The 23,301-nt window shown below is 36.2% G+C and overlaps 2 protein-coding genes across 3 annotated transcripts; both read right to left on the reverse strand.

Annotated features, from left to right (window-relative positions):
• Positions 1-5,774: 5,774 nt before the first annotated feature.
• On the reverse strand, positions 5,775-10,134 carry LOC125223488 (putative protein phosphatase 2C 12). 2 transcript variants are annotated; one of them, XM_048126661.2, is made up of 10 exons: positions 9,835-10,134; positions 9,128-9,498; positions 8,373-8,544; positions 7,668-7,821; positions 7,518-7,581; positions 7,336-7,443; positions 7,043-7,168; positions 6,718-6,956; positions 6,386-6,588; positions 5,775-6,080 (listed from the first exon to the last, which is right to left on the reverse strand). In XM_048126661.2, the coding sequence occupies exons 2-10, from the start codon at positions 9,326-9,328 to the stop codon at positions 5,971-5,973; spliced, it is 1,377 nt and encodes a 458-aa protein (XP_047982618.1). In that variant the 5' UTR covers positions 9,329-9,498; positions 9,835-10,134; the 3' UTR covers positions 5,775-5,970. The 2 variants fall into 2 exon arrangements, with proteins under 2 accessions (XP_047982618.1, XP_047982620.1); XM_048126663.2 differs by having other exon boundaries at positions 5,775-6,293.
• Positions 10,135-12,729: 2,595 nt separating this feature from the next.
• Positions 12,730-14,063, reverse strand: LOC125224394 (B3 domain-containing protein At5g42700-like). The gene is made up of 6 exons (XM_048127791.2): positions 13,877-14,063; positions 13,687-13,782; positions 13,567-13,601; positions 13,318-13,483; positions 13,049-13,255; positions 12,730-12,974 (listed from the first exon to the last, which is right to left on the reverse strand). The coding sequence occupies exons 1-6, from the start codon at positions 14,009-14,011 to the stop codon at positions 12,921-12,923; spliced, it is 693 nt and encodes a 230-aa protein (XP_047983748.1). The 5' UTR covers positions 14,012-14,063; the 3' UTR covers positions 12,730-12,920.
• Positions 14,064-23,301: the final 9,238 nt, after the last annotated feature.

Raw genomic sequence — 23,301 nt, forward strand, 5'->3', positions numbered from 1 at the left:
GGGCATGTGGTGGATGTAGAGTGGAAACAATTGGTAGTGGGGACTCATTTTGGAACCTAAAAAACCTACTACTTTCTGATTTTGAGGTAGAGTAGTCTATTGCATATTCATATTCTTTTTTATATTAATTAATCCGGAGTTTTTATCAAAATTAATAAAATTTGATCAAATTCTGGTTCCGTTGACAACATTAAAAATTGACTGAAAATTAAATTTGTTTGTAGTATTTATTTTCTCATGGTAATTTTAATGAAATTGTATCTTATATACATCTAGGAAATCATATACAGAGAGTAATGCCATTAGATTAAACGATGTCATCCATTCATATAGAAAATAATGTTGTTTAGGTGAAAATTATCAACAATGTATCACATGTGTGCGATTAAATTTCACTATTGGATAATTGTGATCAAATCAAAATTATATGTTTTTTAGATTGATTATTAAAGTTACAAGGCATATCAGAATTGGATCACATGTTCCTGTAATAAATATATATATATATATATATATATATATATATATATATATAGGGGTGTACTAGTATAACAACTAAATTTAAAGTTACAACGTACATCCAACCACGTGCTGCCACATGGCACGAAAAATGCAATATTGTATACAGAAAAATGCAATACGCATTTGTAGAGGCTATAAATGAATTTCGGCAGATTGCATTTTTGTTATATGCAGATTGCATTTTTTATTGTTAAGTTTTGCATTTTAGATATTGACTGTTTAAATTGCATTTTATATATAGACGAATTGCATTTTTATATGTGAAAATGCAAAACTTAACAATAAAAAATGCAATTTATGTGAAAATGCAAAACTCAACACTATAAAATGCAATTTACATACAACAAAAATGCAATCTGCGAAAATGCATATACAAATAGATTGCATTTTTGTGTTTAAAATATTGCATGTTTTGTGCCACATGGCAGCACCAGATTGGATGTACGTTGTGACTCTAAATAAGGGGGCACCCTAGTGCTCCCCTATATATATATATATATATATATATATATATATATATATATATATATATATATATATATATATATATATATATGGAGTATGTCCTATGTAATACTATCAATAGATGCTTTATTTGGAGGTGGATTAATTGAAATGTATTGTAGAACTCTATAGTGAAATAGTGTCAAACTTCTCATTTTACTCTTGTCGTCAGTGGAGATTTTGTATGACACATAAATTGCTTACTTTCTTGACGTGTGAGATTCACTGCATGCGAACAATTTTCCAAAAGTATCATACATTTGACATAAAATTTGATTAAATATATAGGGTAATCATGATTTACTGTAAAGTACAGTAAATCAACCTAGAGTTGTGGAGATGTGTTGATGGTGAATTTGAAAACTTAGGAAGAAATCATTGATTTGATTTCAACTTTGATGTGGGTTACACTTTTACTTATTTTTGCTAGATGACAAATTACTTTGGAAATTGAGCATAATGTATTGCATTGCTGCAACATCTATAGAAAACTAGCTGTGAAGAAATTTTGTGGTTAATTTAAAACTATTTGTAGTGAATGAAGAGAGTATAATAGTTTTGACAGGTCAAGATTAGTCAATGTCTATATTGCGATTAAATTCATGAAATATTCATATATCTTATCTTTTTAGCATTAATCTCTATTCCATTCTTGCGCATCTATTGTTGGGATAATTTATTGGCAATTTCGAATCTTCTACTTGAAATTGGTACTTTCTCGTATCATATTTTATCATAACTTATACTCCCTTCGTTCCTGAAAAGTTTAAATATTTAATTGGGTACCGATTTTAATGCATAATTGATAAAGTAAAAGAGAGGTAAAAAGAGAATAGTGAAAATAGTAGTCATAGTGAAGAGTGTGATCATATTAATAGTAGTGTAGTTAGATTTACAAATTTAGAAAGTTCATAATTTTCAGGAAAAATTATAAAAGAAATAGTTATAACTTTGGAATCATGACTATAAAAATACTTTTTTATGAAATATATGTTGGTAATTAAGGTCATTTCATGAGATGAGCAAAATTACTGAAATAGGGTTTAGGCTACATCAATACAACAATGATTACATTTTTCTTCCCATTTGGTGTTACGACACATCATTGTCTGATTACTGACAACCATGTAACTATATATCCTCTTTTTTTCACCTGTCATTTAATTGCAACGAACAAAGGAGTACAATTTGGATAAAGAGTGTATGGAATTCCTATCAATCGAATCTAGATATTTTATTGTAGCAATATCTGTTCCCCGGAACCAATTGCGCTAAGTCCCTACGAGAATCTAGATATTTTATTCATTAGAGGAAACAAGACTAGCCACATGATATACTTCTATTGATGAATTGAGTTTGATTACCATAACATCTTGTGATGGAGATGGAGTACCAAATTGCTGATAAACACGGAAGTTTAGTCATATTCTTGTTCTATAATTCCAAAAATTAGTCGAAAAAATTTATGAAGTTTTAATTTGTTTCTGATTATACTATAATGAACTATTTTTTATGAAATTATATCTTATATTGGAGTCGGGATATCATACGCAAACAGCACAAGTGCACAACCAATGAGTTAAGCGATGTCATCTATTCATACAGAAAACGGCAGTTAGGTTAAAAAGCTTCAACATTAATCTATTGCATATAATTATCAGATTTTTTTATCATCAAATGTTTGAAAATAAATTCAAAATTCAAGATTTTTCTATCTGATTTTTAAAATTTTGAGACATGCCAAAATTTAACCAAACTTCCTGATTTATCCACCGTATAATAAAATACTTACTAATCTTGTGGATCAAGTTGTCACTAGTTTGCGGAGAAGACGGTGAATTAACAACTCTCTGATGATTACAAATCATACACTAATAATTATGTCATCAAAATCTTCCTAAATAATGCAAAAAGGAAGTTTCTTACTTGCTAGTAGGGATGTCAATTGGGCTAACCCGCTCGGGTTCAGATCAGGCTATTTGGATGCGGGTTATTCGGGCTATGGATTTTTCGGGTTATAAATTTTTGGCTCTAACCCTAACTCTTCGGGTTTCGAGCTAACCCACGGGCTATTCGGATCACAAGTGATCTTATTTGTTTCTTTCTATCCAATTCAATATTTTAACTTATAAAAAAAATAGATTGTCATAAAGTGAAGTATTATCAAAGTGATCAAGAGAAGGAAAATAATAGCTATTGAAAATTGAAACAAAATACATAAACATATCGCTCAATTAGTAGCACGTGTGATCTGAATACAATTAAATGGCAATTAAATGGAAATCATGCATTTCAAAAGGAGTTAAATAACGTTCTTAATTGTATACCAAAAAATAAATTCTAAGAAGTTAAAAAAGATAGTATGGATAATAGTACGTCAAAAAATAAATTCTATAGTGTTTAATGTGATTACATGAGTACATATTATGATATTAATATACTCTATATTTCATATAACCCTAACTTTTAATTTGAAAAAGAAGACATTATTACCATATATAGTTCATATGCCATAATATATTTCTTATATATAAGTATATAAACCCAAAATTTGATAATATTTTTTAAATGCTCAACCCATGGGCTAACCCGCAACCCACCTGGGTCAGCCCGCATAACCCACCGACCCAAATGGGTCAGCCCATGTAGCCCGGTTATGAATTTGGGTTACAATTTTTCGGTTCTAATCCTATGATTTTACCAGGTTATTTGGGTCGACCCGCGGGTTTCGGGCTAAATTGACATTCCTACTTGCTAGCTTAGTAGCTTATACATTCCCCCTACTTCAAAAGATTTTTTTCATCTATTGTGCTAGTAGGAAACGGACCAAGTAACACATGTTTCTTTTCTTAATTATTTAACTATTTTAAATAAAAACTTTCTACTCTTAATTAAAGCTACGGACCGATCTAATTCATTGGTCTTTCATACATAAAAATACATAATGAAAGACTGAAAGTTGATTATGGTCATTATATATTTGATTATGTGATTCTTCTGAAATTATTTTAATACTAGAAAAATGGTAGGTATTTAATTTGAAATTGAACGAAACAAATGCAAAAAGGTACTCCCTCTGTCCCATTAGAAATGAAACGTTTGCTTTTTCACACATGTTTTAAAAAAAATAATAATAAATAGTTAAAGTGGAGAAAAAATAAAGTGAAAAAGAGAATAATAGAAAGGGGACTCTCCTCTACATTATTCTCTCTCTTACTTTATTTTTTCACTACTTTAGTTATTTATTATAAATTTTCCAAAATAAGTGCGCAAAAGCAAACGTTGCATATTTATTATAGTCTCGTGAAGAAATCATGGGAGATAAAGGTGTTTGGTGCCTGAATTTCAAGTCTCTATATACTTAGATTCGATTGGATATTGTACCAACTAATGTCCAAATGATTCCTTGTCCCGAAAAGACCACTTTGTCCCCACCATAAACATGCATGAACAACTTTCAAGTTTCAACTATGAATCTCCAAATCTCCATGCCTCTCACTCTTCAATTAATCCAAAAGCTAAAATGGTTGATGAGTCATGACCATGCGTTGAGGGCAAAATGGTCATTTCACACCTCTAATACGATAAACTCGAGTTTTACATGCATTTCGGGGTTAAAACTTGATGTATCTTGTGCAATTTTCAAGTTGTTTAGGTTTAATTCTCGTTAAGTTAGATAGTTGGCGAGTTTGTCGAGTTTTAAAGGAAAATAGATGTAAGACGGCACATCGAAGAAATGGACCATGTGCCCACCGAAAACGTTGGTTTAGGAGGCATCCCATCAAGCAGTTTGTTTCCAAGAGTTTGTTTCAAGATAACACTACTCCATTGAATTAATGTGTGCCCAAAATCATGAAAATAATTAAAGAAAAGGCTTCAATCATCAATGGTCCAAATAAAACTTATCATAATTTCGACAACAATCACTCAAAAAATTCAAACCTAGTTAGGCATGGCTTCATTTTCATGGTTCCACCCGTCTGACAAGTTAAAGAGCGCACGTACAAACCTATGATGCAAAGCTCAGTTTGATTTGGGGTTCGGGCACACGTGTGAACTATGGTCCATAAGACCATCTTGTCGTCCAGAAACTTTGTTGGCGTAGTTAACGTCGACATCTCAATCATGGAGGAATTATTTGTTTTGGGTGGGCAGACTCACTCAAACAACCATTTGGTACCAATCAAAAAAGATAAGAGCAAAGGTTTCTTGTCTTATTTCACGTTGCTTGCTGCCTTGTCTTCCTATAACTCTTTCCCTTCTGTCCGAAGAGAGTTCACAACTATTTCTAGTGGCTATTGACTTGGCATGATTGTGATATCTCATGTTTGCTCTTCTCTACCATTCATTTTCAAGATTCCGGCACCGGAGCCAAACTTTTCCCCGAGCCGGCCATGGAAGACGAAACACTATTTGGACCGTTAGAGGCGATGGGGTTCGGCAACCATGAGTTGGGGATGTTAGTGAGGACCATTTGATCTTTCATTGAGGCAAAATGGCAATATGCATGAACCATTTTGTAACAAAGTGTTTTGAAAAAGAATATGTTTTATTCTTCATTTGTCACTTTCAATATCAAGTCAAAAAGTGGCAAGTGACTATGCCTTTACATTTAATGCCAATCTTGACAACAACGTCTTCTGCACCGCGACGAGAAAAGCCAGATGTCGAAAGAAAGATGCGTAAAGCACACAAAAAACTTGTGTCGGACTGTCTAACGGGTCAAAATCCGGACCCGAACTCGTATCTTGGCCCACAATAACCCTTATTTTGAAGGAAGAAAGAATATCAAACAATGTTACATCAAGAAATAATGTTGTCCAAGACAAGTAAAAAACCTAACAAACTCTAGTGAAATATTACAATGGTGATAGTTTTTTCACTTGTTAGCTCCGAGGGGAAAGAGTGTGTTTGAGTAATTAATGAACTGGATCAACAAATAAGTTATCTCTGGTCTAGTCTACGGCGATTGTACACAAGGAGACTTACTCGTTTCAGGCAGGGTCGAAGAGAAGTTATCCGTTGCTCATCAAGCGCTGGTAGAACTTCTTCATCTTCAATTCCAAACCCGAAAAAAAAGTAAAAAACAGGTCGTCATCTTAGCTATTCACAACAGGGGTTCCAATTACCCTTACTAGCTTATAGCAACACAGATAGTAGAGTTGTTCTTGTCATGCAACGGGCTTCATTGTTATAGTCCGTTTGAACACTCGGTATTATGAGGGTGAACGATAACAACTAGTCACTTCCACTACTATACCTAGAACCTGGTGAAAAGGGGAAATACGAAAGAAATGAATACGTTGCAAGAACGCGAAAATTGTTTTTCGTGGAGTTGAGAAATAGAGTGAAGGTGTACCTCTGGAAGCTCTTTTCCCTTCCATGGCGTCTTTCTTCACTTGGCAGCTTGTGCAGAGGAAAGGGCCGTCCCAAGGCCGTAAATTTTTCAAATCGGTTGTTCCTGAGTGTATTGAAATGCCCTCTCCAGGTTTTATCTCCGCTTGGCAAACGGCACATACGAACAGCTTGAACATGTTGCACACCGGGTACTTCGAGTCCAACCTGTGCACCACACAATGAACGAATCAAGATCCACTAAACAGAACCCGTATACGGATCCAAGTCCTAGCGAGTGGTCGATTTGTAATTTTGGTTGTGTTTAAATCCATGTATAGATACTATACTATATACCTTTCCGATAGGAAGGCCGATCCTTCCTCAAACATTTCCTCCACCGTATCTATTTCAACGTGTTCTTCCTTTTCGGGGAGAGAAGTCGACTCCGAGGACTTCTTCCGAAACATAGACTTGATGCCTCTTTTCCCTTGCTTCTTAGGGGGTACTTTTGGTGGGTCGTGCTTCTCAGGAGGCAGTATGTCTACAACGATACATGTTGTATCATCTCGAAGCCCTTTCACCTGTACGGCTTCCTTCACCCACGAAAATTGAACACTGAGATAACCAAATAAAGGTTGTATATGAAATATGTAAGAAAAACAAAAAAAGTTATAATTACTTTGACAATCTGTGAAGCTGCAGCGTCTGGCGGCATTCCTCTGCAACACTCAAAAGCTGTTTCTGCGGATATTGCATCCCAAACACCATCGCTCGAGACAATAAGCCTTCCACCAGTTGATGATAGCTGCACGTCACAAATGAAATGAGATCAAATGACCAACAAGAACATAGAGAAATAAGTAGTATCTAGGATATTCCATTCGATTAGGTAACATGTAGTGTTTCCGTAACATAGTTTTTTCTCGTGTAATAAGGTTGTCACAGGAAATATATATTATGAAGCAAACAGACCTTGACTTGCTTCACATGAGGTACAGGAACAATGTACTCCCCAACATCCATATCGCCAATGGATCGTGAAAGACACAAGCCACCGGGCCAACATCTCAACGGACCAATCTGCATAGCACCAAAGCATCCATTAAAAATCTATATCTCGACTTAATAGAAAAGTAAGCCTAAAGTGTAGGTACCTCTGTGCCGCCTCCAGTATTGAGGCGTCCAACTTCACCGCCACTTGCAGTTATCCGATCCCTCCTGTTCCATAAATAATCAGAGAACTGGATTTTATAGTAAAAACACCAAGGAAATTGCAAATTGGCTAATAATGGTAAAGTGCATACTCTTCTTCACTGCATTCAAGTCTATGATCTGCCGAGAGATAATATATCGCCCCTTCAGCTGATTCAAGCACACCACGAGAATCACCAACTGAAGCAACAGTTAAGACCCATCCCTCAATTATTACAAAGGTTACCGTTGTTCCTGAAGTTTGGGCTGAGAAACAAAAGGCACGAATTAGCATCCATTTGCAGAAAAAGGGAGAGCGAGAATGTATCAAAACATTATGCCATATGCATACGATAATATTCAAAGCAGACAAGTTTTTCGAAGTCCTAATGACCCAAGTCATTTACTATATAATCTATGAAGCATATTTTTTCCATATGCAAACTGAAAGACTATAATATATGTAGCAGATTTTTCCATATGAAAGCTGAAAGAAATGCAGATTTGCGATTGAACAATAAAGATTCTCGACTTGCACTTGAACGATAAAGATTCTCGATTCGCACTTGAACTATAAAGATTCTCCATTTAAAGCTGGATCTTTTACTATTTCACATTAATATATGGATACACATAGTTAATATTTATAACAGTTCTTCAAAAGCTTCCAATTACTGAATTTCAAAATCCAAAACCTTTTCCATTTTTAATGGATCCAGCTCAACTTCTAATGTGTCCGATGCAAATTAATGTTCCGCCAATCAATTCTACAACTAAATCTTACTCTGTCGGATTGCGTGCTAGAAAAACATTTATACCTCTTTCCTGGAAATCTTTGTCCGTTTTGACAAACCCTGCAACTAAAGCCCTGGGTAAAGCCGCCACCCACTCTTCACTGTTAAGATCTTGTGGAATAGCATTCAAAACATTATTCAAGAGATTCTCCTTTGAATAGATTGCAGCTGCAGATCCATTATGACCATCAAATAACTACAAACAAGAATTTGGAAAAAATATTAATACTGGTGAGAATTTGAAAAAAAGACTATAACTACCAATTTTGGCATATGTAATAGATTTTGATAATCACTACAGAGCATGAGAGAAAAGTTTCCACCATATGCTCACTTAGCAAATATGACGTGGCAGTAAGTTAATCCTGTTATTTAATTCCGAAAACTAAAAGCACAATTTTCACATTCGAATCTCTGAACACTACTACCTTTTATGAGAAAAGTCACTCGTGAAAAGATCACGACTTTATGATATGAAGTGAAATGATGGCTATCGAAAGCAAAAAAGCTCGATAATCAGCAATTTCTTCCATAACAATGAACTCAGACTAGTGTGATCCATTTTGTTTCAATCTCAAAAGAACACTATCTTTCATCCATATCGTCCATTTTCCCGCATAAAAATCCTTAAAATAAAGAATTAAAAATGCAGCAACTAACATTTTGGACAGTCTTTTTACAAATTCCACATGAAATGATAACTCCAATTCTCCGTAACAAGAACCAACCAACAACTATATTTATGCAATAAATAGAGGCAAAGGGTAATGGCAGTATACCGCAAAAACAGAGTACGTGGTGACTCCATCGCCTAAGACTCGTTGGCATTCGGTCTTAATGAAGGTCAAGTCCTCGCCTTTCTTGCTCTGACTGGCCTGGCCGTGTGTAATCTCCGGCCTCTCGATCTTCTCATTCGCAAGCTCCCGTTTCAACAACACCGATAAAGGGACAGTCTGATGGTCACCACTCTTAGACAACATTGCTCTGCTCTCCCTTCCTAAAACCAATAAATTCCCCCTTTTCGTCCCTTCCTTTTTACCTTCACCAAATCCCAAAAATGAAATCCCTTTTCACAGAAAAACAAAACCTCCCCTTTCTCTTAATCAGTGCCAATTCCACCGGATTCAATCAACACAAATCCAAATAAATCCTACACATACAAAATTGAAAATTCCAATCAACAAACAAATCTACAATAAGAGAAACCCACAATTGCAGTGATCAAACTAAAAGGGGGATAAATCGAATTCATATCGAAAAAATGCCAAACGTTACAAACAAGATCCTCTTGCATTCCGGCAAACCCAACACAGACAGCATAAGAATCACCCACAGCTAGAGATTTTGATGAAAAGACAGCACGATGCGGATTTAAAACAGATAAATTGGTCTCCCCCATTTATTGCTAAACATATGAAGACAAAAATACAAAAACAAAAAAACACCCAGAAAAAAAATTGAAGGCACAAATGATCGATGAAAATACCGTTGTCGGGTTGCAATCATCAGGAAACGCAGATCCCGGCGTAGTTGGGTTCGAAAAAAATCGATTCTTGTGCATTCCAGTGTATCTCAGAGAGAGAAAGAGAGAGAGTTAATGGTGGGGAGGAGTGAATTGAAGGAGGTGTCCGGCAAATTGCTGCTATTTTTAGAGGGACAGAGTTGCATCAAATGTGTGTGATTTAATTGATTAAATTGGATTCAATCGGTTTGCGAATGAATTCAGGGAAAGTTTTGTTAATTTTATTTAATTTTTGACGAATGACAATTGACAATGTCTGAAATGGAAATTCTTTTGTTCGGCAAATTAGAAAGCTGGAATCTGAGCTGTCAATATAATGTATTTATTTGTTTGTTTATTTTTTTCTCCAGCTTTTACTACGCGCCTCGCCGGCGCGTGTCGTTCAAACTATTTCACTCCACGTAGACAATGCATTTCCCTGTGGAGTATTTTTTTTATTAATATAAACTTTTCCTTGCATTAGTGTTCGTTGGATTTAATTTAAATTGTTTAATAAAGATGTGATGTTTATTTAAATGTGAACGATATACGATGGATTTAATTAAATTTTTTTATTTTTTTCCTCATGCATCATAAATTATTGCTAACTTCCATTGTTATGTATATTTAGATAAATAAAATAGTAATAAAAAAGGCTAACTAATAGTGATATTTACCAAATGGAAGTTTATAAAAGAAAATACCAAGTAATAAGTAATAAAATAGCTGGATATGAGATTTCTAGACTTTTTATTGACGGTTTCAAAGAAAATTAGGCTCTTATGTTATTACATAAAGGTTTTTAATTCAATTTCGAAACCTAAAGTGATAAATGTCCTAGAAAGATTAATTAATGTGGGTCATTAGATATAACAACTATAATTAGGTATTATCTCGTGTATTTATTAGTAATATTTTGGTGGATAATTTGTTCACAAAAATCGCGCCGGCTATAAATAATGTGAGCGGAGTTAATACATATATATAAGTCATGATAATAAGATTATCCGATAATGAATAAAAAAATATTATCAAATCAGAAATTGTGTCGCAATCACGTAACAAAAGTTACAACTTTTTCTCAATTAGAATTAGTCAAATCAACAAGCTGTACATTAATCGGAATAAATTAATAAAAACAAAGAAGATAAGATTAACCATTATTGTTTTCCAAGACTTTAACATCATTTACGTAAAATAATTAACTATACATAATTATATACTCCATAGTAGTATTAAACACATAAACAATTAAGCTATCTATGAGGCGACAATGCCACATAATAATAATTACTACATTTTTTTTCATATGCATATAATTAACATAGTCATACATACAATTTATATGCATGGCTATATATCTTTTTATAGCCATATAATTAGTAATTTATTATAAAAAAAAAACGCCACTGAGCATGGGTTAATCGTCAAAGTTTAGACATCATAAGACACTTCTGAACAAAACGTCTTGGTTTCAGTCTCGTCTATATTATTTTATACGAGTACATTATACTTTATGCTACTATAACACATAAGAAAACGCATAGTCATATAGAGATTTTTGATCAAGTCAATTTGAAATATATGGTATGAAGATGTAGACTCATTAATTATAAATAAATTGAAATAAAGCAACTACATGGATGACTTGCATGAAAATCTTCACAATAACGTGTTTGCTGATCATATATTACCAAACTTTTTTAATGATAGTTGAAGAAAATACATTAATGATAAATTTATTGATTAACTATGTAAATAATTTTATGTCTTTTTATTATGTTTTTCATGATTGTTACAAGGACGGAACCAGAACGTTTAATAAGCCGCTGCTGAAGTTTTGAAAATTGTTAATAGTATTTGTGTATATTATTTTATAATAACGTTGAGATATTAGAGAGATCTATGTAGGTATGGGTCTTTTTGTCTTTTTCTTTAGGTTCTTCAGATTTCAACAAAAGTTTTTTTTGTACTACAATTTTTTAGGCCTACAATATTGGTTTAAGTGTTATATTTACGTTGAATGAGTAATTCATATACATAAACGATAACCATCGAGGGCTTATTTGAATTGATTCATAAATTTTGAACCACATCATTACATTAACATTTTAATACTATGAAGAATTTAATCATACCGAATCTCATTCTATATATGCTGTGTATGAGCAATTTAAACTTTTTATAAAAGTGGAGTAGTTTGAAATGTATAAATGGTGAGTAAAATAATTTGAATATATATATAGATAATTTAGTTGGTTGGGTGACAGCTGGGGTTTGACTCCAGTGGACGACGACTCAAACTGGATTCCCGAAATCCGCGGCGTATTCCCTTTCTAAAACCCTTCAATCGCCTCACCGGAGCGTGATCTCACGGCTCAAGTCTTCTTTTTTAATTGACTTATATCAATTACTCCTAAAAAATACTCGTTCATACTTGGGCTCGTTTCCCTTGCTTGGTTGGATAGCCCAAGACATGATAGTGTAGGAGGTTCGACTGCCCATTATGGTTCATGGTTGGGTTTGGCTACCTACATCGTTTCATATTTTGAAGTTAAATACAGATGTTTCACTAGAGAGGGGGCGAGATTGTGCTTATCGAGGAAGCATGATTAAAGGTGAAAAGTGATTCATGATTATGGGACGTTTCTAAAGTTTCTACTGATTCATAGTTGTTTATTCTAGGATTTTAATCCTAGGGGGGTTATATCACTACTTAGAAAATTGAATTTTGTTACTGATTTTTTATCGTATTATACTTTTATATTCTATCGAAACTCAATAGCAAATGTTCCGTAATAGATAAATAGTTCGTTTTATAAACAAACTTTGTGAAACGGAGGGAGTGTTGTGTGTGAAATCGTAAATAAGTTGTTAATAAATAGACCACCTTAATACACTTCCATTAAGTTTTGCATATGGCACGACAAATATAGAGGGGACTAATGACACATACGCCACTAAATTAAAAATCTACTCCAACCTAAATAGACTCAAAATACTTCTTGAGTTGAATACCAAATTCCAACTACCAAAATACTTGAGTTTGCAAACCAATAGCTTCATATACACTATTCTCCTCCAACCTTATCATCACATTCACCATCAACTCTTGTTATAAACACCTACAAAAAAAAGCCCCACATTTCAAAAAGACTGAAAGCAAATAAGCATTTGTGACGTCAACAGAAAACAATACCTTAAAAACAGTTGGTTTGATGAGCTGAAAAACAAGAGCATCACCATCCACCAAGCTATGATCAACCGCAAACTTCTTCCACCCGCCACTTAGCCCGGTTTTCCGACACAGGTACACCACCGGCCACTCCTCTCCCTGCTCGTCCACCAGCTGAACCACGCTATCGCTTCTTGGCAGCCTCCGCCTGCAGAAATCCGTGTACAGCCCCTGCAATTTTCCGGTTAATCAATAATCGCGAAAAAGGGTAGTATTAACTTCACAATGCTGACCAGCCAAAAGCCTCCGCTGACGTGGGAGGGGAGCATTGACCTCACGAATGAGGGGTGATCGGAGCCTAGGGACGATTCGATCTCCTCGGCCTTCTTCATTGCGATGTCACGAGCTTCATCAGAGGCGTAGACGCGGTTAGAGAAGTCCCTCGTTCTGTGAGTTGTTCTGTGGTTTTTGGAAACGAAGTTAGCTAAAATAAAAAAGGGTTGCTTTTTATGTAAAAATGGAAATGAGGTTAGTGATTCAACCTTCTAGGAATCTGCACACGCTCGTAGACAGTAATCTGTGGAAGGTTTGTGAAGATTGAGAGAAGGGAAAGATGAATGAAGTGAAACAAAATGTGAAAAAAGGCATTGTTATTACTATACCTCTTTGTATTCGGGAGCTGATTTGTTGGAAAATCGAAGCGATCTTCTAACAGGAACAAGCTCTGTCCTTGCAATCCGAGGTTTAGTCTTCTTCATCTGAATCAAAATGGCCTATTTTAGAGAGAGATACACTTATATAATATATACAGTAGCCGTGTGTGTGTGTGTGAGAGAGAGAGAGAGAGAGGACCGGAGAGGGCTTAGGAGAGGAGGCATCTTTGAAGGCTTGAGTGAGAAGAGGGAGATGGAGCTCCTCCATTCTTTTCTTGTTCTCTTCCAATCTCTGCTGCCGTACGGCCTCATACTTCGTCTTTGCCATCACCATTTTCCCTTTCCTACTAGAGAGAGAGAGAGAGAGAGTTGAACTTGGAAGAAATGCTCAGAATCTGGTTCAAATATTGGTGGCAAAAATGACCGTTGGAGTCCCACTTATGAGTTATAGCTGCACAGTTGTTGCGGTAATAAATTTATCGATTTTACCAATTTACCAATGTGTTTAGATTATTTATTTGATTTATTTCGAAATACATTAGGGCATCCGCATTGCATCTCGATGCGGGCTCTATCTCGTCTCGAAGAGACGAGACCGCATCGAGACGGCGATGCAGCCTCCATCTCGTCTCGACGAGACGGGACATCTCGTCCCGTGTCTCCTTCCGAAGAGGCCGGCCTCGAGACGTCTCGCCACGCGCCTTGGCGATGTGGCGAGCTGTGGTTCGTGCGTGACGCCCACTCGCCGGCAAGTGGGCGTCGTTTATATCCGTTAAAATTGATTTTTTTTTATTTTTTTTTAAAAATCAGAAAAAATTCAAAAATTAAAAAAATATATATAAAAATATTCTAAAAATTATACTAATTGTTTATAGCCGTTTTTTTCAAATTTGTAATTTTCTTCAATTTTTTTAAAGCTTCCAATCACTTCTATAAATACCAAATCATCCCCACAAATTATCCACCATAAAAAAAACTCTCTATTCTCACTCAAATTTTTTTAATGGTGTGTGTGTGTGTTTTTTTTTAATTATGTATTTTTAATTTTTTTTAGGATTTTAATTATGTATTTTTTAATTTTTTAGGCCTTTAAATTATAATTTTTATTTTATTTAATGAAGTGTGTTTTTATTTGTTGGAAAGAAATCAAGAATCAAAGGATTAATTATAATTGATCCTAGATTGATACTTTACCAAAATTAGAAGATAGAGATCATTGTAATTAGGTTTATCATATTTGTAATATTGGAGCCTATATGAAGGCGTGTAGTTCATTGTAAAAATAGACAAGTGAATACAATAAACTCTTCTCTCAATTCTTCATGGCGTCAGAGCAGAGAAAGATCCGGCTCAGAAAAGTTTCATCATAGCCGTTCATACCAAGTCTCGGCCAAAAGCTTAAACCAAATCAAAAAACCAGTTCCTACTAGAAAACAGAAAGCAAAAACATCTCCCCCCACACAAAATATGTCAGACTCAGATTCAGAGGAGAAACCCAAAATTGAATCCTCAAAATTGAGGACAAGTAAGAATGTAACCGTGGCATTCAAGTTGAATGGCAAAAATTACCCGTTGCGAGTGCGATTGATGAAGGTCGCGATAGGAAGCAGAGGTGGATATTCACATATCAAAGATGAACCGCCAGAACCAGGGAGTAAAGGATATTCCAGTTGGGAGGAGGCCGATCTCGTGGTGTTTTCGTGGATCATCGACAACATCGAGAACGATATAATTGCCGACTTCGCTCATCATCAAACCTCGAAAGCCATATGGGACAATCTGGCGGTGACTTTCGAGGGGAAGAGGGATCCGTATCTCATATACGACCTGGAGGACAAAGCGATCGCAATTAGACAAGGAGACATGGATCTTGAAACATATTACCGTTGAATCCACGGACTGTGGATTAATGAGGATCGATGCCAGAAGCAGCCAGTCACTTGCTGCGACAAGGGAGTCAAGCAATTCCGAGAGTACTCAAACACGAGGAGGATGTTCAAATTTCTCACCGGGCTAAATCCGGAGTACGATTCAGTTAAGAGGGAAATCCTCAAGGATGAGGATGCCTACCCCTCAGTTGAAGAAGCCTACGGATGGGTCCAGAGGGAGGCGGCTCGATTAAAGATCATGCCACCGGCATCCCCAAAACCCACCACAGTAGACGCCGGCATTGGAAGTGCCGATACATCATCGGGGGAGATCGGCTACGGATTTGGGGCACTAAGCAATCGATCAATGAATCACAGTGGACCACCGCGACCGACAACTGGAGCTGCTCACCGGCCGGGAAGCAAGCCGGACAAAAGTAAACTCTGGTGTTCACACTGCGGGATGCAGAGGCATACCCGTGAAACCTGCTTCCAGAGAGTAGGTTACTCGGAGTGGTGGGACGAGAAGCAGAAAGCTAGGGCTCAGGCGAAATTCGCCGTGGGGGTGAATGAAGGAGGGCGACGAGCCGTCACCCCTAACCGAGAAGGGGCGATTCAATCGGCGACGACTCCTCCGGAAGCTTCAACCGGCACCAGCGACAACATCCGTGTTGGAAATTTTGTGGAGAAGAGGGAGACATCGGGAAGTGAGAAATGGCTGGGCGGCGCGAATTGTGGAGGTAAAGGGTTTGGTGTTACACCAAACCCTATTGATTTTAATATACTGCGATTCAGTCCCCATAATTCTCATATATTATGTGATATACCCCATTGTTTGCAAAAGAAGCCCCCAGACTCTAGGTTTTATGGAATTGAGCCCCAATATTTAGTTAATTGCACAAAACCCCATGATTCTACACCTATATCAACCCAAAATCGTTTTGCACTTCTTGAAAACATTTCCGCTGCGTTTAATGTGCAAAATGTTGAAAACACGGGTAGGAAGGGTTGGATTTTTGATTGTGGAGCAACCGATACTATGACCCCCGACATGAATGATTTTATTGATTTTTGTGAAGTAACTAGAACTTATATCAAAACTGCTAATGGGGAACTAATTACCGTGGCAGGGGCTGGGACAATAGAAATCTCCCCAAATCTTAGACTCTCAAATTGTCTTTTTGTCCCGTCTCTTTCACAAAGATTGATGTCTGTAAGTCATGTGACAAGGGAACTGAATTGTACACTGCTAATGTACCCGAGTTTTTTTTATCTTGCAGGATATTCGGACGAGGAGGATCGTTGGGCGTGGCACTGAGAATCAAGGTCTCTACTATGTGGACGGGAAAGCTCAAACTGGCAGTGCAATGTTGGCTCACGGGTCCACAGAGAGAGAGGCTTGGTTATGGCACAACAGACTGGGACACCCCTCCCCTGGTTACTTCAAACTTTTGTTTCCGAATTTTTCTGTTCCTAGAGATTTTTCTTGTGAATCTTGTGTTTTGGCCAAGAGCCACTGACAGACTTTTAAACCAACAAACACTCGTATGAAATCTATGTTTGCTTTAGTACATGTTGATGTGTGGGGTCCTGCACCTATTATTGGGGGAAAAGGCCTTAAATATTTTGTTATCTTTGTTGATGATTGTACTAGAATGACATGGATCTATTTCTTGAAACACAAATCCGAAGTTTTTGAAAAGTTCACCCTCTTCTTCCAAATGGTTCAAACCCAGTTTCGCACCACCATTCAAACACTTAGGTCTGACAATGGGAGGGAATTTGCTAATAGTAGCATGACCGAATTTTTTAGGGAAAAGGGTCTTATTCATCAAACTTCTTGTGCTTATACACCTGAACAAAATGGGGTCACCGAGCGATGAAATAGAACGATTCTCGAGGTAACCTGTGCACTTATGATCGAATCTAAAGTACCAAAAACCCTTTGGCCAGAAGCGATTGCCACATCCGTTTACCTTATAAACCGACTACCCACCAAAATCCTCCATATGAAAACTCCACTTGATATCCTAGCCACCCTAGCCAAAATACCCGAACCCCTTAGCCTATCACCCAAAGTCTTTGGATGTACAGTATATGTCCATATCCCCAAACACGAAAGAACCAAATTTTCTCCTTGTGCTACTAAATGTATCTTCGTGGGCTATGGGATAAACTAGAAAGGGTATAGATGTTATGACCCGAATACCAAAAAAATTGTTACATCCATGCACTGTGATTTTTTGGAAACAGAATTTCCATATCAAACCCACCTTAGTAGTCAGGGGGGGAGTGAGTCCAACAATCAAGAGGGCTACCTAAGTTGGTTTGTGTCATTACCAAGTCATTCAATCGAGGACCAAACCGAGACAGGGGTCACTGTCGCCGAGCACATCTCTCCACAAGAGATCTCTCATCCGCTCCCTTCTGATCTTCCTCAACCAATATCCGAGGTACACTCTGAACCTAGCTCTGAAAATATGGTTGTTCCCACTAAGCCTTGTGATACAAAAACACTGGAGGAGGACAATACTGTCGATAGTGACACTGGCCGGTACATACTTCCTCAAAGAGATACGCGGGGAATTCCCCCGAAAAGATATTCCCCCGAGAAAGTTGGGAAGAAAAGCAGATACGGAGTAGCAAACTTTGTGCAAGGAAACTTAACCAAGATGGCTCGAGCCTTTGAGGCAGCACTTTACGAGGAAGGAGAAATCCCACAAACAGCCGAGGAAGCTATGAGGCATAAACACTGGAGGGAAGCAATGTTTATAGAGATGAAAGCACTCATGAAAAACAACACGTGGGTAAAAGGAAAGCTGCCCGAAGGAGTCAAGGCAGTGGGTTGCAGATGGGTCTTTACAATCAAGAGGAGACCAGATGGCTCGATTGAGCGGTACAAAGCCCGACTCGTGGCTAAGGGATATACCCAGACCTATGGAGTAGATTATGCTGAGACCTTCTCACCGGTAGCAAAGATTAATAAAGTGAGAGTTTTATTCCCAGTTGTTGCAAACAAGGAGTGGCCTCTGCATCAGTTCGATGTAACGAATGCCTTCCTGCATGGAGAGCTCCCAAAGCCCGTGTTTATGCTTCCACCCCCGGGTTTTACCAATGAGTTTCAAGATGGAGAAGTATGCCAACTGAGGAAGACACTTTATGGGTTGAAGCAGTCTCCAAGAGCATGGTTTGGCAGATTCACCGAAGTGATGAAGAAATATGGGTACCAGCAGAGCAACTCGGATCACACCTTGTTCCTCAAGAAGAAGAATGGAAAAATCACATGCCTTATCATATATGTTGACGACATGATTATCACAGGAGATGATGATGTAGAGATTAGTGAATTGCGGAAGAATTTGTTTAACGAATTCGAGATGAAGGACCTAGGACTCTTGAAATATTTCTTGGGAATTGAAGTGCTTAGATCGGATCGAGGAATCTTCATCAACCAAAGGAAGTACACACTCGATCTCCTAACGGAAGTGGGGATGATAGACTGCAAACCTGCTGACACTCCAATGGTACAAAACCATGGGCTGCAGATACTTAAAGGAGCAAAACTTACTGACAGGGGGAGATATCAATGATTGGTTGGCAAACTAATCTATCTCTCACACACACGGCCAGATATTGCCTATGCAGTGGGAGTTGTCAGTCAATTCATGCATGCACCGCAAGAGGACCACTGAGAGGCAGTGATGAGAATTGTGCGCTACTTGAAAGGAACAGCCAAACATGGATTGCTATTTGAAAAACATGGGCACTTGGAGATACATGGGTTCACTGATGCTGATTGGGCAGAAAATCCTAATGATAGAAAATCGACTGCCGGGTATTTCACATTTGTTGGAGGGAATCTTGTAACATGGAGAAGCAAGAAGCAAAAGGTAGTTGCATTGTCTAGTGCAGAAGCAGAATTCCGGGGGATTAAGAGTGGTTTGACTGAGATACTATGGTTGAAGAGACTTATGACCGAATTGGGTCTTCAATCGTCACAACCATGTAGGATGTTTTGTGACAACAAGGCTGCCATTAGTATTTCTGAAAATCCAGTGCAACATGATCGGACCAAACATGTGGAGGTTGATAGACACTTCATCAAAGAGAAACTTGAAGGGAAGATTGTCGAGTTGCCCTATGTCAAGTCTGTAGATCAGTTGGCTGATATCTTGACCAAGGCGGTGAATTCAAAATCATTCAGGGAAGTATTGAGCAAGTTAAGTATCGGAAATCCCGTTACTTAACTTGAGGGGGAGTGTTGGAAAGAAATCAAGAATCAAGGGATTAATTATAATTGATCCTAGATTGATACTTTACCAAAATTAGAAGATAGAGATCATTGTAATTAGGTTTACCATATTTGTAATATTGGAGCTTATATGAAGGCGTGTAGTTCAATGTAAAAATAGACAAGTGAATACAATAAACTCTTCTCTCAATTCTTCATTATTAATTGAATTTGTTGGAATTAAAAATAAAAAATGAAATTGAATGAATAGTTAAGGTAGAGATGGTTAAGAGATGGATGGATGCAGGTGTTGTCTTTTAGTTAAGAGATGGGGTGAAAAGTACAGTGAGGCCCATAAATAGTGAAGAGATGAGACGGATAAGAGACATGGATGCGGATGGCCTTAATGTTGAACTGGATAACAGTGTTATATATGGTGAGTGGTGACGATTATCATAGTAAAATTAAACTTGCGTATTTTCTTTTGCATTCAAGTATAGTAAAATAGTAGTACAACATAATTTAGACTCAAATCAAAAAATATCATTTAGGTAATCCAAATGATATGAGTACATGCATGATTTATCTAATCCTGTGCTATACACAGGACAAAAGATTTTTAAATAATGAAGATAGATTAATTTAAAATAAAGAATATAGAGTAAATAAGTATATAAATATATTTATTAATAAGAACTAATTAAAATAAGTATTTGTAATATTATAAACAACAAAACAAAAGAATATTTGTACAATTATTGATAATGATATTAATTTAGTTTCACTTTATATCATTATTTATTGATGTTTCATAATTACTTGGTTTAGCTACATTTTGAATTCAATATAATTTACTTCTCAAAATTTTGAGAAGTAAAAAGAATAAAATATGAGTAAATAAAAAATAATTCAAGAGAATTAGAAGTAACACCAAGTGTACGATCTAACATAGAGAAATTAATACATAGTAAATCAATGTTAACTCAATTCTAACTATATATAGACTTCATTACTTATTGAAAAAATAATTTTAAAAAATATAATCCCTCCGTCCCATAAAAATTGGTCATATTTCCTTTTTCATTCGTCTCATAGAAATAGTCACATATCCATTTATGGTAACTTTTTTCTCTTTCTTTTTTACTTTTTCATTTATGGGCCCCCACCATCCACTACATAATTTCAACTATTTTTTCTCATTCTCTCTTACTTTATCAAATAACGAATTAAAACTCGTACCAAACCTAAAGGACCAATTTCTATGGGACGGAGGGAGGATATATTATACAAAGTCCAAAAAACAAAAAAATCAAATTAAAAACTATATTTAATCAAGAAAGATGTACTACATTGATTACATAGTTTTATAATACTACTATTTGAAATCTAAATTATACTCCAATCTTGTTAATATTTTTCTCCAATCTTGTTAATATTTTATAACTCTATTTATGGGTAAAATACATACTTTTGTTGTTATTGCTACCAATAATATACTCAAGTTTCTAGGACAAACTTCAGAAAGTATAGCAGTTTAACAGTGAAAAGAACAGTACTCAATGGAGACTCTCACTGTCTTGTGTTAGGTGAGTTAAGTAAAGAGATATAAAGTGAAAAATGAAAAAGGTAGAGAGATGAAGATAGAAAAAAGTAAGAGAGAGTAAAGTAGGTGTGGAAAAATGTGTTGACTTTTATTAAAAAGGGAAATGACTCTATTACTATGGAACGGACGGAAATGGAAAAACGCCTCTATTACTATGGAACGGAGGGAGTATTATCCATGAAATTAAATTGATTAATTAAAAAAATGGATATTGGCATCTAATATCACGAAACTTTCAAAAAGTTGAGTTTTTCCCACGAACTTTAAAATTGACAAATAATATCACGAACTTTACCACGTGTTTGTTTTTTCCCGCGAATGAAAAAATTCCCACAAATAATACTATGATACCGATTATTTTTCGTAATTTCTCGACAACAATTTCGAAAATTTCAAGTTTTTCAATATTTGAATATAGTTTTTCTTGAAGCACACCCTCAAAAATTGTTCTTCAATCTATTAAAATAAAATGAATTTTCTCATTCGTGGGAAAAAACAGACTCAAGGTAAAGTTCGTGATATTATTTGCCAATTTTAAAGTTCGTGGAAAAACCCAACTTTTTGAAAGTTTCGTGATATAAGATGCCAATATCCCTTAAAAAAATATCAATTTTAATAGTATCTAGTATCATACGTAAATACATAAATAAATCTTTAAAACCCTAAATAAGCCCAAATATGGACTACATAAATTTGTAAATTCCCAAATCCTAAGTGACCCCCAATTTAGAACTCTTTTCAAAATACTCCCTCCGTCAAAAAAAAAATAGATCACTTTGTATATGGCACGGGTTTTAATGTAGAATTGGTAAAGTAAGAGAGAGGAGGAGAAAAAGTACATAAAGTAAGAGAGATAGGGAGAAAAAGTGAGTAAAGTATGAGAGAGGGAAAAAAAGTAGGAAAAGTATGAGAGATAAACTTTCCATTTTCAGAAATGGTGCTATTTTTTATGGACGTCCCAAAATGGCAAAAGTGATCTATTTTTTGTAGACGGAGGAAGTATAATATAGTAATACTCCCTCCAAACCCTACGTGACAAAAAGCCGCCTCCCTCTCTCTAACTCGGCGCCTCACTCTCCCCCCCCCCTCTCAATCGGCAGAATTAGCATTTCCACGCCACCACGCCCGCCCGCCGCCGCCTACTGCTCTCTCTTCTTCTCTCTCAACTCGGAGCCGCCACGGCCACGACCACGCCCGCCTCGCCGCTTCTTCAGCTGTGTCCTGCTGCCCCACCGCCGTGCCTCACAGTTCACTCGCCAGCTTTACGCCGTCTGCTTCACGCCGCCCGATCGGACCGTCACCGCCCAACAACCTCAGCCTGCTACCCTCGTCATCCATCGGTGGAAGCTTTGAGCTGTGACTGCTATCAAAAAATAAAAAAAATCAGATAATTAAGTCCACTAAAATGCAGATTCAATTAATTGTGTGGGTATATATAACTGTTTAATCTTATTTGAGAAGCCACTGTTGCTCAATAGGAGCTGCCTTTATTTTGTCCAATGGTTGTCATTTCTCAAAATGACCAAAAAAATAAACAAAATAGCTTTACATTTTTCCTTCAAAAAGAGTAAAAATATCTTTTCACCAAATTGTCACTTTAGATTAGGATACATTTGCAATTGTATCAATTGTGAAATCGAGAAGAATTATTAAAATCTCACGAGGATTAAGGGTAATATAATTACTCCTATTTTATTTTAAAAAAATTGTCAGAAAAATTATCATATGGTAAGGTCATATTTGGGTCTATTCCGAAACATAAAAATAGCACGGAAAAACTATCCACTTTGGATTTCTTCACAATTATCATACAATAAAAAAATTGACCAATCACGTGTGATATTATCGATGATATTCATCAATCAAACGACATCATTTTCTTTATGAATAGACAACATTCACCCGCGGTGATGTTCACGTAT

This window comes from Salvia hispanica, chromosome 1, assembly GCF_029641045.1.
Source record: "Salvia hispanica isolate PSC_SH4W2 chromosome 1, Shi_PSC_v1, whole genome shotgun sequence".
NCBI classification, from domain to species: Eukaryota; Viridiplantae; Streptophyta; class Magnoliopsida; order Lamiales; family Lamiaceae; genus Salvia; species Salvia hispanica.

Bases quoted from the DNA above. Each gene is read 5' to 3' on its own strand.
- LOC125223488 (XM_048126661.2), bottom strand. From the start codon at position 9,328: ATGTTGTCTAAGAGTGGTGACCATCAGACTGTCCCTTTATCGGTGTTG. The intron at 7,822-8,372 runs GTATAAATGTTT...TTTGTTTCTCAG, and splicing joins CAAAGATTTCCAGGAAAGAG to CCCAAACTTCAGGAACAACG. The intron at 6,957-7,042 runs GTAATTATAACT...TCGTGGGTGAAG, and splicing joins CAGCTTCACAGATTGTCAAA to GAAGCCGTACAGGTGAAAGG.
- LOC125224394 (XM_048127791.2), bottom strand. From the start codon at position 14,011: ATGGTGATGGCAAAGACGAAGTATGAGGCCGTACGGCAGCAGAGATTG. The intron at 13,256-13,317 runs GTCAGCATTGTG...GGAAAATTGCAG, and splicing joins TCAGCGGAGGCTTTTGGCTG to GGGCTGTACACGGATTTCTG. The intron at 12,975-13,048 runs GTATTGTTTTCT...TTTTTTTTGTAG, and splicing joins TCAAACCAACTGTTTTTAAG to GTGTTTATAACAAGAGTTGA.